Raw genomic sequence first — 14,727 nt, 5'->3', positions numbered from 1 at the left:
AGAAATTAGAGGTAGAGCATTTCATGTTGAAATTAGGAAAGAAGTATAAATGATATAAAGAATTAAGGTCTGGCTTATTTTTGTCATCGAAACCACCACTTATTTGCACCAAGGTAATAAATAGATGGCTTCTGGGATTAAGGTCATTAGTGACCATAAATAAATATGTTTAACTCTCACATCTACATATACTTGATTTTGGTCAGTGTGATGAGAATGCCCATCAGAGTAAGAGAACTGACTGCTCCTGAATTGTCCAGCTTGTGTGAAGATGGTGTCAGCCCAGCCCAGACTGCTCATTCACTGTGGTTGTCTCACAGCCACTCTCCAAGACATTTAAAAAGGGATATTTTTTTGCCCTTAAGTTTTATTTTGACATCTAAATTGAGATATTTACCTACTATAAAATTTACTCCCATAAAGTATATATAGTTCAGTTGTTTTTAATATACTTACAGAATTGTGCAACCATCACCATTATCTAATTCCAGAACTTTTTTTTTTTTTAAATATAGTTTATTGATTTTTTACAGAGAGGAAGGGAGAGAGATAGAGAGTCAGAAGCATCAATGAGAGCGAAACATCGACCAGCCGCCTCCTGCACATCTCCCACCGGGGATGTGCCCACAACCCAGGTACATGCCCCTGACCGGAATCGAACCCGGGACCCTTCAGTCCGCAGGCCGACGCTCCATCCACTGAGCCAAACCGGTTTCGGCTCCAGAACTTTTTTTCACCCCAAAAAGAAACCCCCCATGCTCATTTAGTCACTCCTCATTCTTCTACCCTTAACCACACCTCAGCAACCATTGATTTGCTGTCTGTCTCTATAAACTTGCCCTATTCTGCACAATTTTTAAGAAATGGCATTAGGGCTGAAACCGGTTTGGCTCAGTGGATAGAGCGTCGGCCTGCGGACTGAAGGGTCCCGGGTTCGATTCCGGTCAAGGGCATGTACCTGGGTTGCAGGCATATCCCCAGTGGGAGATGTGCAGGAGGCAGCTGATCGATGTTTCTCTCTCATCGATGTTTCTAACTCTCTATCTCTCTCCCTTCCTCTCTGTAAAAAATCAATAAAATATATTTAAAAAAATGGCATTAGGGATTACCCATGTTATAGAATGTATAATCTATCAATGTACTTTATTCCTTTTTATGTGTGAATAATATTCCATCATATGTATATACCACATTTTGTTTATACATTGATCTGTTGGTGGTCATTGGGTTGTTTCTACTTTTGGCTATTATGAATAATGCTGTTATGAACATCTGTGTACAAGTATTTGTGTGGATATAATGTTTTTATTTCTCTTGGTATATCCCGAAGCGTGGATGGTGATGGGTCTTATGGTAACTGTGTTTAATTGTTTGAGGAGCTTCCAAAGTGGCTGCACATTTTGAATAAAGGTTCCAGTGTCTCCACAGCCTCACTGGTACTTGTTTTTATCTGTCTTTTTATTACAGTCATCCTAGTGTGTGTGAAGTAATTCCTCGTTGTAGTTTTGATTTGTATTTCCCAATGTTCAAAATGTTGAACATTGTTTCACGTGCTTATTGGCCAATTTTATTTCTCTGGAAAAATATCTATTCAAATCCTTTATCTACTTTTTAATTGAGTTATTTGTATTTCTAGCAGGTTGCAAGAATTCTTTATATGTTCTAGATACAAGTTCCTTAGCAAATATATGACTTGCAAATAATTTCTCCCATTCTATGGGTGTCTTTTTACTTCCTTATGGTATTTTTAATAGCACAAAGGGTTTTTTTATTTTGATATAAATCAGTTTATTTCTTTTTTTTATTGTTGTTGTTACTTGTGCTTTCGTATCACAGTGAAGAAACCATTGCCTAATTCAGTGTTACAGGATTTACCTCAATTTTCTTCTAGGCCTTGCTTTTGTGGTTTTAACTCTTATAGTTGTAATCCATTTTCACTTAATTGTTTTGTATGGATGAGGTAAGGGTCCTACTTTATTCTTGCACAGATGAATATCCTAGCACCATTTGTTGAAAAGCCTTTTTCCCTGTTGAATTGTCTTGGCATCCTATGGTCAACTGGTTGAAAATCATTTGACCATAAATGTATGGGTTTATTTCTAGACTCTCAACTCTATTCCATTGACTGATGTTTCTTTCTTGTGTCTGTCTATACACACTGTCTTGATTGCTCTGACTTTGTAGTATGTTTTGAAATTAACAAGTCTGAGTGAGTCTTCCAACTTTATTCTCCTTCAAGATTGTTTTAGCTGCTCTCAGTCACTTGCATCGCCATGAGATTTTAGGGTTGCCTTGCCAGTTACTGCAATTGATGAGTATTTGGTTCAATCTTAAGATCAGTTTGCTGAATATTACTAATTTAACAATTTTGAGTTTTTTAATTCAGGAACATGTTATGTCTTTCTATGTATGTATATGTTATTTAATTTCAATGATGTTCAGTAGTTTGTAGTGTACAAGTTTTATGCTTCTTTTGTTAAATTTATTCCTAAGTATTTTATCCTTCTTGCTGCTATTGTTTTTCCTGGTGTTTATTTTCCTATTGTTCACTGCTAGTGTGTAAACATCAAATTGATTTTTTAAAATATTACTCTGTTTCTTGCAAACTTGCTTAACTTTATATATTAGCTTAAGAGTTTTTTAGTGGAATTCTCAGAATTCTCTACATACAAAATCATACCATCTGCAAATAAGATATAATTTTACTTCTTCCTTTCTAATCTGTATGTACCCTTAAATTTTAACCTTTTTCTTCCTTTCATTATTTTAGCATAAAATAATATTCCTTAAATATATTAGGTAACTGTATGTGGTACATGAATGCACAATTTCCATTTTGTAAATACTTAAATACCTAAATGTATGTTAATTTTATTCTAGTGAGTATTAGGAAAAAATACTATAGCTTATTATTTTATGATGTTGGAGCAAATGTCACTTTATCAGAATATTCTTACCTGAACATCCTATTGAAAAGGACAGACCTTTTTTACTCTCCCCCTGTCTTGCTTCATTTTTTCCTTCATATCATTTATCATATTATGTACAAATGTACACTTATGTGCCACACACCTGTACCACCTGCATGCTCATCGTCTGTTTCTCCCCACCAGGATGTGAGTAAGCGCTGTGAGGGCAGAGGCTTTGTTTCTTTCTTTGCTGGATGGCCGTGCCTAGGACATGGGCGCTCAGTATATATTTGTTGAATGAATGATTCATTATTTAGAACATTTTAAGAAAAGCAAGTCAATTTTGAGTTGATTCCAGAAAAATACTGGATAAGTAGTTGTTCAGGAGGTAGACCAATATGGCAAAATTTATAAAGGCTGTATGGCATGCTAGGAATTTGGGAAACTCTAACTTAAATGGGAAGAGGTAGGATGGAGATGGAGTTTTTATCATTTTCTGTGAACTGGTAAGTTGTCTGTTAGACTCTTTTCCCAGCCCAGATCAGGGGTCCTTTGAGGCTCCTAAGCTATAACATGTGGAATTAAATATATGTGGGAAAGTGGTTCCTACCACCCGCCACAGAAACCCTCCTGGCAGTGTTGAAGGTCATCTGGAAATGTTTGAGGTGCTTTTCGCTGCCCGTGGAAACTTGGCTCATAGGCCGTGTCTTTGCAGGGCTCTGGGTTTGCAGAGAGCCGAAATGACCATGACTGCCAACAAGAATTCCAGCATCACCCACGGAGCTGGAGGCACTAAGGCCCCTCGGGGGACTCTGAGCAGGTGAGTAGGGGAGCATTGCTGGGGAAATGGGGCTCCCTGGAGGGGGTCATCAAGGGCCAACCAAATGGCCTGGGTCCTGAGTAGGATCCTTGCCCAAATGTAAGTGATTATCCTTGTGGTACTGACAGTCTCCAGGTGAGTAGCCTGGGCCCAGCTCTTGCTGACCATGAAGCAAAAGTAATCTCCAATGTATTTATTATTTTCTAGTTCTACAAGTCTCCATAGGAGAGAGCCAACAGGGACCGTGAAACAAACTTTGCTTTGTGCTGTTGGAGGAGCCTCGAGCTCCAGGCACGGAGCCAGCAAGCAGCAGCTGGTGTTCTTCTGGATGGATCTTTTTCCCAAAGTGGGGACAGCTGGGGGGCTGCCCCTGAGCTGGGCTGTGCTATAGGGAGGGAGGCTGACCACAATAGGGGGCAGGGGGAGGCAATGAGGCACATTAGCACAAGTTCAAGCAGAAGTCCAGGTCTACAGCAATTTAGGCTGGGCTGCAGACAAAGCAGCTTCGGGAATTTTAGTCAGCGGAACCTATAATCCACTTTGTTGGTTTTGTCTTCTTTTTAGAAGTGGGGATGTTGGACCATAGCAAAACCACGATTTTGGACTCATAGAGATGGCTTTAAATCCGAGCTTTAACTACTTTCCAAAAAGTGGGATCGCGGGGTGTTTTCTTATGCCCTCTAAACTCTTGATTACTCCTCCGTAAAATAATAATAGTGCTTACGTCACAGAGGTGCTGTGGGGACTGACATAATGTATGTCAGTGTTTAGCATAGTGTCTGGCACAAAGCCGCTCAGTAAAGGTTAGGTCCCTCCCTGTGATGGGATAAAAGCTTCCAGAGCTGGCAGGTAGATGTCCAGCGCTTGCCAGGGCTGCTCAGGTCTTGGCTAAGGCTGGATGCTGATGTCCTGGAAGAACCTCCGGGCTCCTTAATCAAAGCCACATACCTTTCATAGTCTCTTCTGCTGAATCTCAGGTGAATCTTGGCTTTTGGTACCTCCACCACTAGAATGGCCACCTCGCTGTGAGAAGGATGCTCAGCTTAGGGTGGGCTAGGGCTGTTCCTCTCTGGGCTGTGCAGTGCCGAGCTGAGTCCAGTGGGGTGCAGCACCCTCAGATCTGGCCAGAGGTGGTGATAGACGTTTGATTCATTTAGAGCTGGAGTCCAGATATGGCTGGTGGAATGGGGTGCTGGATATAGCCCCTGGGGAGTCACTGGCATGGATGAGGCAGGAGGAGTTCCCTACACCACACATGTAGGGTTTGGTCCCAGTGGAAATGGTCTGCTTTCTGCCCATGCATCGTTTCCAACCTAGACTAGAGTTACTTGCACACTGAACTGGGAGAGGCTGAGAATGACAGGGTCCATCAACTTCTTGGGTAAAACAGATAGAAAAACTGACTTCTCCCAGGGCATGTAGTGGCCAAGGAGGAACAGGTCTAGAGCTCAGAGTCTTCGTCTCCCATTGTCTACTTCTGGGGAACCACTCTGCTGGGTTCTCACCAGTCTGGGGGCAGATGGAGACCGGAAAGTAACTACCGTTCTCATAATGAGAGACTGTAGAGGTGAAATAAATATTATATGTGATTGTGTGGTTCTATTATTAATTTTTGAAGAAATAGTATATTTAGAACCTGAATTAGAAATTACCAGACTCAGCAGCCCTGTTCATTTTTTCTTCTAATTTCCACACTGTGGAGGGATAGATGCATTGTTTATATTAGTCACAAAGCAGAATCAGGGCTGCTGATGGTTCCGCAGTTTCTATTTGGAATGCATATCTATGTGTTTTAAACATTTTTAGAAACTCTTTTTCTTTAGCTTCCCAGCATGTTTGCCGTCATAACAAGATGGGTGGTGTTTGTAAATATCTGAGCCTCTGATGTGCCTAAAAAAGGCATTTTCCAGCCTCCCTTCTAAGTCTGTCCTTCCTTCCTTCCTTCCTTCCTTCCTTCCTTCCTTCCTTCCTTCCTTCCTTCCTTCCTTCCTTCCTTCCTTTCTCCCTCCCTCCCTCCCTCCCTCCCTTCCCCACTTCCTTTCCTGGGCTTTTGGAGTGAAGTGGAGTCTCAGGCCGCTGTGGCTAGCTGCCGGGGTCCAACCCCAGCAGGTCCAGGGGTCCCCAAAGGTGTAGACGGAGTCGGCGAAGAAGGAAGGACACGGAGACAGTGTTCAGTTGATCAGCAGCCTAGCCAGGATCTCCAGCCAAGTTCTGGTCTGGATCTCCAGCGAAGTTCTGCTGTTTATTGTTTTGTTACATCCGTATTTATACCAGTTGATTTTAATCCTGTCAATTTCTATTACAAAGGTTAGGGCGTTTCTTATCTCCATTCCAGGGAGTAAAGATTATGTAGCTTAAGCATGATTGTTTGTAGTGATTAACTACCCGCCTGGCACTTAGTTAAGGAGTTTCATCCCCTCCCTGACTTCAGGGAAAAATTCCTACCTGGGGAAACAACCTTTCTAGGAGAGGCATCCCCTCCCTGACTTCAGGGAAAAATTCCTACCTGGGGAAACAACCTTTCTCAGAGAGGTGACCTTGGTTAAAACACACAGCGCTAAGGGGAGCAAACATATTAAGAACAGTATGCTATATACACCAGGTCCCTTGAAACATATGCTGTGCAGATGTTTCTTTCCTGCAGCGACTGTGTCAAGCAGCAAGGATGGACCGGCTTCCGGCAGCTAGCTACACACTTCTCTCAAAATGACAGGAGGTGTCATTTTGAAATTGCCATCTGATGGTTTCTCTGGCTGCCTTCACCCCCAGCCTCTTGGGGGGTGTTCTTTGGTCTGTAGGGCAGTAAGTCACTAGTTCATTGAGGAAGTTATTGCCAGTGAACCCCGAGGGCTTTCCTCCTATGTGCCAGGCTCTGTGGTAGACAGTAGGGGACAAAGAGGGATGATCCATTCTCTTTCCTCAAAGAATTTACAGCTTGGATTGGTGACCTTGGCACCTGAATTTCTTAGTTTGACCTTTCAGTAACCTGGGGTCCTTTTATCATTGCCAGCCCAGGAGGCCCAGTGGGAAAAGACTCCCTGGTGTGACCGACAGAAACTTTGATTGGGGAGTGCAGGGGTCCTAGGGCCTTGGAAAGCTGGGCCTTTGACTCCCAGGCTGCCTTGGGGACCTCTACCTCATGCACATGGAAGCAGAGGAACCCAATGTACTCACAGGCATTTATATCTAGATTTGGGGACAGAGTGTCATCTGGGGCATGGGAAGCTGGTGTAAGGCTGGTGGGGCCCTGTGGAAAGTCAATATATGTATTTGCAAGGCTGTGTCCTTAATTTGGATCAGACTTCACCTGGTGCTACAACTAAGCCGATATGGGTTAAAGACCATGAATTCCATCCCATTATTAGGTTTCTACGGGTGTTTTGCTAATTTATATTCTTTCTTTTCCTTTGTAAGCTCAGTCTTGATTTGGCAAGACATACACGAAGGAGGTGGAACTCTAACTAAGCCTTTTCATTTGACCACCGAAGTTTTGTTCTTTGCTCTGTTTTGGTCTCTTGGAGTAAGTTTCCCTTTCTCTTTGTTGATGAGGATTCACCCCTAGTTGCCAGATACGCCCTCCCCACAGCTGTTCCTCCTCCAGCTCAGAAGATTTGGTTGCATCCAATTCTGGGTGTGGGAGGGGGCATTCTCAAAGCTCCTCTGAATTCCGGAGGTCAGGCTTTCTGAGGTTGGTGCTGATGAGTTGGGGTGGACTGGAAGCAGCTCGGTGCCTTGCAAACAAGGAAGTGTTATGTTTATAGCGAATTCAGCCACCTAGCTGGTGTGCACTTCGCCAGTTGCTCTCAGGAGACTTCACACGTGCTGTAAGACCTGGCGGGCCTCAGGCGCTGCTCTCGGCAGACTTGTGATGCCTGTTGATTTCCTGAACAGCTTCTTCACTGTGAAACTCCAGCACCTGGGTCATTGCGACTTCCAGCAAAGGCTACTACTGTGCTGAGTCCTCGTAGTACATTCCTAATGGGTCTTGTTAACTTTGAACTCCCTTTCCATTCAGCCCATAGATGCTAAGAAAGGCAGAGCTGAAAAGGAGCCTTAGAATTCATTCAGTCTAATCCACCCAGATTGGGAAACAGATGTAGAGAAGGTACTCCCCAAGGATACAAAGCTAATGGGAGGAAGAACTTAAGGCTAGCTTGCTTGAGTCTCCTGTTAATTTTTAACTCTCCATTCACCTCCCTGTGAACATTATTGGAAGCTCCCTGCTCAAAACTACTGTTGTCCATGATACGGTGGAACTTGGCCTGGCTTGTGAGGTTTTCATGAAAGGCTCTGGTCTTTCTTTCTACCTTTCTTACTGCTCTCTAATGCAAACCTTACATTCCTGCCAGTCTGGATGCAAACAATGTTAGTTCTGTCCCTCCCAGCGCTTTTCCTGATCTCCCAGTTAGGAAGGATTCCTCTCCCTCAGAATTCGCTCCTGGAGCCCTCAGATTGGAATCTGCAAATGGCACTTATCAAATAGGGCCTCGTATAGTGGGTGTCTGTATGGGTCTCATTTCCCAACTCAACTGGAACTCCTTGCAGGCACAGCAATACTCTTTTGGAATGTTAGAGTTGGAGGGGAATCTTGGGATTCTTTGGGCTCAGTTGCTTGATGTTACATATGAGGAAGTTAAAGCCCACATTAGCTAATTGACGGTGGAACCATAATTTCAACTAACATGTGCAGGTTTCTGTGTAAAGGAGGCCTTAGTTGGTGATATGGTGAAGTCCAGAGAGGTCTTGAGCCCCCACTGCCAAAGTGGGTACAGATTTGAACCCTGTGCCTTCGATTTCAGGAAGAGGGTAAGAGCTTACAGGGAAGAAACATCTCCTGAGAATAGCGACTGTGGGTAGAAGATAGTATTGCAGTACCTGTCCTGGCCATGACAGACCATCCCTCAGGAGGTTCCGTGGCCTTAGTTCCCTTGTTTCCTAAGATGCTTCCTAACAATCCCAGCATGATGTCATCAGCAGTAGTTGGTTATTTACTGTTGCATAACAAACACCCCTAAAGTAAGGGTGGCTTAAACACTAGTGCCTTAAAACATTGTGTTAGTGGCTTAAAACAGTCATTTATTTTGCTATAAATTGCAGTTTGGGTAGGGACATTAGGGAAGGCTCATCTCTGTTTCTTGCAGCATCAGCTGGGGTGGTTTGAAGGTGGGGGTGACCCATGGCTAAGGGGCTGGAACATCTGAAGGCTTGTTCACTTACAGCTCTGACTGTGGATCCTGGCAGTTAGGTGGGACCTCAGCTGGGGAGCACCTACCTGTGGCTCTGCATTTGGCTGCTGCTTTCACAGCATGACGTCAGGGTTCTTCGAGTGAGCATCTCAGGAGAACGAGTCAGAAATGTATGGCCTTTTAGTGACCTAGCCTCAGAGTTGCATAGTGTCTTTTCTATTTTACTCTGTTAATTAAGGCAACAACACAGGTCTGCCTAAGTTCAAGGTAAAGAGCCCCACCACATTACAATGTGTGTGTGTGTGTGTGTGTGTGTGTGTCCACAACACTAAGTAATTCTCCTACATTGGCTGGGTGTCCTACAATGCAACTCAGTTCTGACACAATCTAACATCAGCTAAGGGCGCAGTCCCATAAGACTGCCTTCCACTCCAGGTGCTTATCACAAACCCAAGTTGTCACTTGTGCTTCTGACCGACTGACTGTAAATCAGAGGCTCCCATAAGCCCCCTTCCCCCTTCTTGGGCTTAATTTTCTAGAGGAGCTCACAGAACTCAGAAAACTGTTTGCTCACTAGATTACCAGTTTATTACAAAGGACATAGTAAAGGATAGGAATCAACAACCAGATGAAGAGGTACGTAGGGCCAAGTCCCAAACAGGGAACGTCTGTCCGCCTGGAGCTTGGGCCGGTATGGAAGCATTCTGATTCACCCCTTGAAGCTCTCTGCCTTCTCCTTTGGGGTTGCTACAGAGGCTTGATTACCTAGGCATGATTGATGAAATCACTGCCATTGGCCATTGATTCAACCTCCAGCTCTTCTCTCCTCCCCAGAGGTAAGGGTGTGTGACTGAAAGTTTCAACCCCCCATCACAAGGCTGGTTCTCCTGGAAATCAGCTCCCAACCTTAGAGGGGGTTCCAAAAGCCACCTCCTTAACATAACAAAAGACACCTTTATCCCTGTCACCCCTTAGGAAATCACAAGGAGCTCTGTGCGAAAATGGGGTAAATATTTATTGCAAATCACACGAGGAGACGGACAGTAGTTCCTACTTGATGAGAGGAGCATCAGCATCACACTGAGAAGGGCACGTGAGATGGAGTATGTTGTGGTCGCTGTGTGCCACAAGTCTGCTCTCCGGTCACAAAAATTCACATCCTCCCCAAATGCAGAATACACTCACTCTCTCCCTTAAGATCCCAAGTCTCACCTTGTTAGTGGCATCAGCTGGCATCTAGGATCTTGCTCTCTAAACCCAGTTCAGGCATCCGGCGACCCTGGGTGCTGTCTTTCTTAGTGTGTGCAGATCCAAGGGCTGTCCTTGTTGATGTGAGGACTTAGACACTTATTCTAGCTGCCGGCAGCAAAAGAGAAAAGAGGTGAGCTAAAAACAGGGAGCTGCTCTGTTTTCAAACAAAATTTAAAGGAAACATAAATGAGAAAGGGCTTTCTGGATTAGAAAATAGAACTTGTTTCATTCGAGTTCTCTCTACACAGGAAAGAATTCTCAGATTAAGAAATGGCTTCCATGTAAAAAAAAAAAACTTGCCATTTGCAATAAAGAAATAAGTTAGTCAGAGAAAGACAAATACGTATGATTTCACTTATATGTGGAAAGAACAAAATAAGCGAACAGACAACATTGAAACAGACTCATAGACACAGTGAGCGACAGGTGGTTGCCAGAAGGGAGGGAGGTTGGGGAATTGAGTGAAAGAGGTGAAGGGATTAAGAAGAACAAATTGGCAGTTGCAAAACAGTCACAGGGATGTAAAGTACAGCACAGGGAATAGAGTCAATAATAGTGTAATAACTATACGTGGAGCCAGGTGGGTACCGGTAACATCAGGGGGAGCACTGTAAAGCGTATGATTATCTAACCACTATGCTGTACACCTGAAACTAGTACAAAATAATACTGAAAGTATATTGTAATTAAAAAAAGAAAAAGAAGCAGCTTCCAGATTAGGGTGACAGTTTTATAGTGTGTGAGTGTATTTGTGTGTGTGTGAACTCATCACACTGTACACTTTAAATTGCACAGTTTATTGTGCTTTAATTATTCCTCAATAAATCTTCTTTTAAAATCTAGAGTGGGGCTGAAAGATCCTTTGTTAAGACCTAAAAAATATTTAAAGTGTTGCCTCATAGACTCTCACAGGCAAAGGCTTTCTAAGGGGTATAAGGGTGTGCTTTGCAGATCCCTTGTAAAAACAAGGCTTCTGAGACTCTTAAGAGCTATAGTCAGAATACCTGCGTGTGCCCTCCCCACATGGCCTGGGCTTCCTCACAGCAGGGGAGACAGGAAGCAGAAGCTGCTGGTTACTTGAGGTCTGGGCCTGAAAAGTGGCACAGATTCATTTCTGCTCTATTCTATTGGCCAAATCATCACAGGGCCTGGATTCCACAGACAGGAGACATGTCAAGGAACTTGGGGACCATGTTTTAAAACCATCTCCAGTGTCTTTAGCATGATTTCCTGGAACTCCCATTCTTGCTTTGCCTAGTGCCTGGTTCTGCTTTATACAGTACAGTAGTCCCGTCTTTACTGGATTAGGACAGTGGTCGGCAAACTGTGGCTGGGCAAACCGTGACTCGCGAGCCACATGTGGCTCTTTGGCCCCTTGAGTGTGGCTCTTCCACAAAATACCGCCTCCTGCACATGGACCACGAAGTTTCAATCGCATTGTACGTGCGTGCCCGCACGTGGTATTTTGTGGAAGAGCCACACTCAAGGGGCCAAAGAGCCGCATGTGGATCACGAGCCACGGTTTTGCCGACCACAGGACTAGGGCATTGGGATGTTCCTATAAGGCATCATAGTTGGCCTGCCTCCGAGACGGTAAATTCTTTATGTTGATTGTTGCTATTTCTTGGAGGACTTGGGGTTCTCACCCAGAGAAGAGCTCACCCACCCATCCTCTTTGCGCTTCCCTTGGGGGCAGGCAGGTAAGGCTTTGGTGGATTCTTCGATGAGCTTTCTGGAGGTGAAAAGGTGACTCAGTTTCTGCTCTGATCCTAGTTAGCTACCGTTCTACTTACCCCAACAAGCTGAGACTGACCTCAATAGCCTGTATGTGGTGGCCCAGGTGTAGCCTCACTTGCAGGGTGACGCTGACCTGGACCCTGTTGCGGCCATCCACCATTTGAGATGACGTTGCTCTGGGAGCAGGAAGGCGAGGTTGTGAGTGTCCCCCAGTCCTTTGGCTTTGTAGCGGGACTGTCCCAGAGTGGGATGTCAGGGGGAGTTACAGAGCTGAGCCTCTGCTCTGGCCTGGGGAACCAACTTTGGGCTTACTGGTGGAACTCAGGCAGCCTTCCTCCCTTTTCTCCTGTGGGAATGCCCTCTCCAAAGTTGGGGCAGCCGGTGAGTGGTGGGCAGATGTTGATATCCATTGGGCCAATAGGACCCACCTTAGTTGAGCAGCCTAGAATGGTGAATGGCCAGCTCCCAGGACTTTCATTTGGAAGCAAGCTAGACACCCGCTTAGTAGGGACTAAGCAACTTGGAAGCTGGGCCTGTGTAACCTTAACCTGCAAACAGACTCACTTTATGGCACCCACAGCCCAGCCTGATGTCCCTGGGCTATTTTCTGGACTCCCCAGAACCTTTCCCAGCTGACCCCAACTTGGTCCTCTTCCTGATACTGACACTTTCAGAATCCCTGTGGCCAGAACATGCTGAGTTCGGAATTGTCTTGTCATCAAGGACTAACGATAGCCTTTCCTCCAAAAAGCACTTGACAATAGAGGGGGCATCCCTTGACATCAGTGCTTCCTGCTATGTTACTTGACAATGGCCCAGGTAACTAACCCAAGGGTTGAGTTGTGTTCTTGTGAAATAATACTCTCATTTTCTGTCTATGCATGCGCGCACACAAAGCAAATTTGTTTCTCTAACCTTAGTTCATACCCTTTCTACCTACCCACTTATCTTATGCATTTGTCTCTGTGTGTTCATGCTGCTCTGTTTCTTTTAAATTTCCTTTACATCCTCCCCCCTTTCATCTGTTTGTCTTGCTCCCTCCTGCAATGTTGGTTTTGGCCAGTCGTGTATTGCAGTGTTGGCATCCACGCCTGTGCTGAGCAGCATGACTGGCTGCCTGCTGGCAAGGCATGAGTGCCCAGTTCCACAATTTCTGCCTCCCTAGCGGCAAGTTCTGGGATTTCAAAATAAAGAAGGGGAGAAATGATAAGAGTGGAGTCTTAGGTGTTTTTCAGCCTCTTTGTACTTTTCTTTCATATTTCTTCTACTTTCCTGCAATTATTTATAGTGCCCAGACACTTTTAAAATGTATATACCCGGCTAATATGTCAGGATACTCAGGGCAAGTGTTTTAAAAACAAAAAACAAAAAGCCCAGCTGGCATGGCTCAGTGGTTGAGCATTGACCTATGAACCATGAGGTCACAGTTTGATGCCTGGGTTGTGGGCCCGATCCCCAGTGTGGGATGTGCAGGAGGCAGCCGATCAATGATTCTCTCTCATCATTGATGTTTCTATCTTTCCTTCTCCTTTCCTCTCTAAAATCAATAAAAATATGTTTTTAAAAAAAGAGCACATGTTTTCCCCCTGATATATAGATACAGAACCTGAGGCTCAGAGAATTTTTAGGTGACTTGCCCATGAAACCCCAGGAAATAATGGAACCAGGACCAGAGGAGAACCCAGGTCTCCAGACTCTTGGCCAGGGGTGGGCAAACTTTTTGACTCGAGGGCCACAATGGGTTCTTAAAATGGACCGGAGGGCCGGAACAAAAGCATGGATGCAGTGTTTGTGTGAACTAATATAAATTCAAAGTAAACATCATTACATAAAAGGGTACGGTCTTTTTTTTTTTTTAGTTTTATTCATTGCAAACGGGCCGGATCCGGCCCGCGGGCCGTAGTTTGCCCACGGCTGCTCTTGGCCCAGTCTCTGGTTTCCGCCTTATGAGGGATGGCTTTGGGGACTGATGGCCACACTGGTTTGCTCTCAGTGCTTTGTGTACATTCCTGTGTTGTTCTTCAGGTCAAATGGTACAAAGAAGGGGGCTAGGAAGCCTGGGAACAGTGCCTTATGTGGGCAGGCTTTAACCATTTGTTTTTATTCATTCATTTCGTCATTCAACACAAATAATTAATTCTTACTGAGTCCTACCTGCAGTGCAAAGAACAGGGAATATCAAAATTAACAAGACACTGCCTAGTAAGGGAGGCAGGTGAGGAAACAATGAACTGTTACCATAATGGACATTTTCCAGGCACAGTGGAGGCATCAACAATTGTCCATCTCCACCTGGGTGAGGGGGTAGGGTCAAGAGAGAGTCCACGGAGGAACCACAGAGATGTGCAGTGGCCAGGCCGCCATTCCAGGCACAGGAAACAGAATGTGTGGAGGCCTGGAGGTGTGAAAAGCAAGGAGTTTGACGTGGCTAAGGGTGGGACGCAGGTTTGTATTGAGAAAAAGACAGTAAGAGATGACAAAGGAAAACAGGTGGTGACCAGATCAAAGGCGCCCTTGCCATCCATGCCAGGGAATTTGCATTTCATTCTGTAGAGAATGGGGGAGTTGCAAGCATGTTGAGCTTTGCATTTTATAAAAATGTCAGAAGATGAGAGGATGGACTTGAACTGGGTTAAGATCGAAGGCAGAGAGGGAACTTAAGAGACTGTTTTAATAGTCTTGGTGAGAGATAAGATCTGAACCAAGGAAGTAGCTGGAGCAGTGGGGGTGGGGAGGTGGGGGCAGATCTGAGAGACGAGAGGATGTAGAATTGATATGGTTTAGTCATCAAGTAGGTCAGTGTTTTGGGGGAGGGAGCTGGATC

General features: G+C 44.7%; 1 protein-coding gene across 7 annotated transcripts in view; it reads left to right on the top strand.

The window, feature by feature from the left end:
• The window catches only part of DENND2B (DENN domain containing 2B), a 181,967-nt gene that overhangs the window by 126,747 nt on the left and 40,493 nt on the right, over positions 1 to 14,727 (top strand). For all 7 annotated transcript variants that reach the window (XR_004970405.1, XM_036325290.1, XM_036325291.1 and 4 more), the window contains one exon: positions 3,625 to 3,729. Coding sequence is in view for 6 of the 7 variants with exons in the window: in XM_036325290.1 (XP_036181183.1) it covers positions 3,650 to 3,729 (80 nt within the window). In the remaining variant the exon portion in view is untranslated. The remainder of the gene's footprint in view (positions 1 to 3,624; positions 3,730 to 14,727) is intronic.

This window comes from Myotis myotis, unplaced genomic scaffold (genome assembly GCF_014108235.1).
Source record: "Myotis myotis isolate mMyoMyo1 unplaced genomic scaffold, mMyoMyo1.p scaffold_m19_p_10, whole genome shotgun sequence".
Lineage (NCBI taxonomy): Eukaryota > Metazoa > Chordata > Mammalia > Chiroptera > Vespertilionidae > Myotis > Myotis myotis.
Note: the sequence above shows the minus strand (reverse complement) of the source record. Positions and strands in the feature narration are given on the sequence as shown.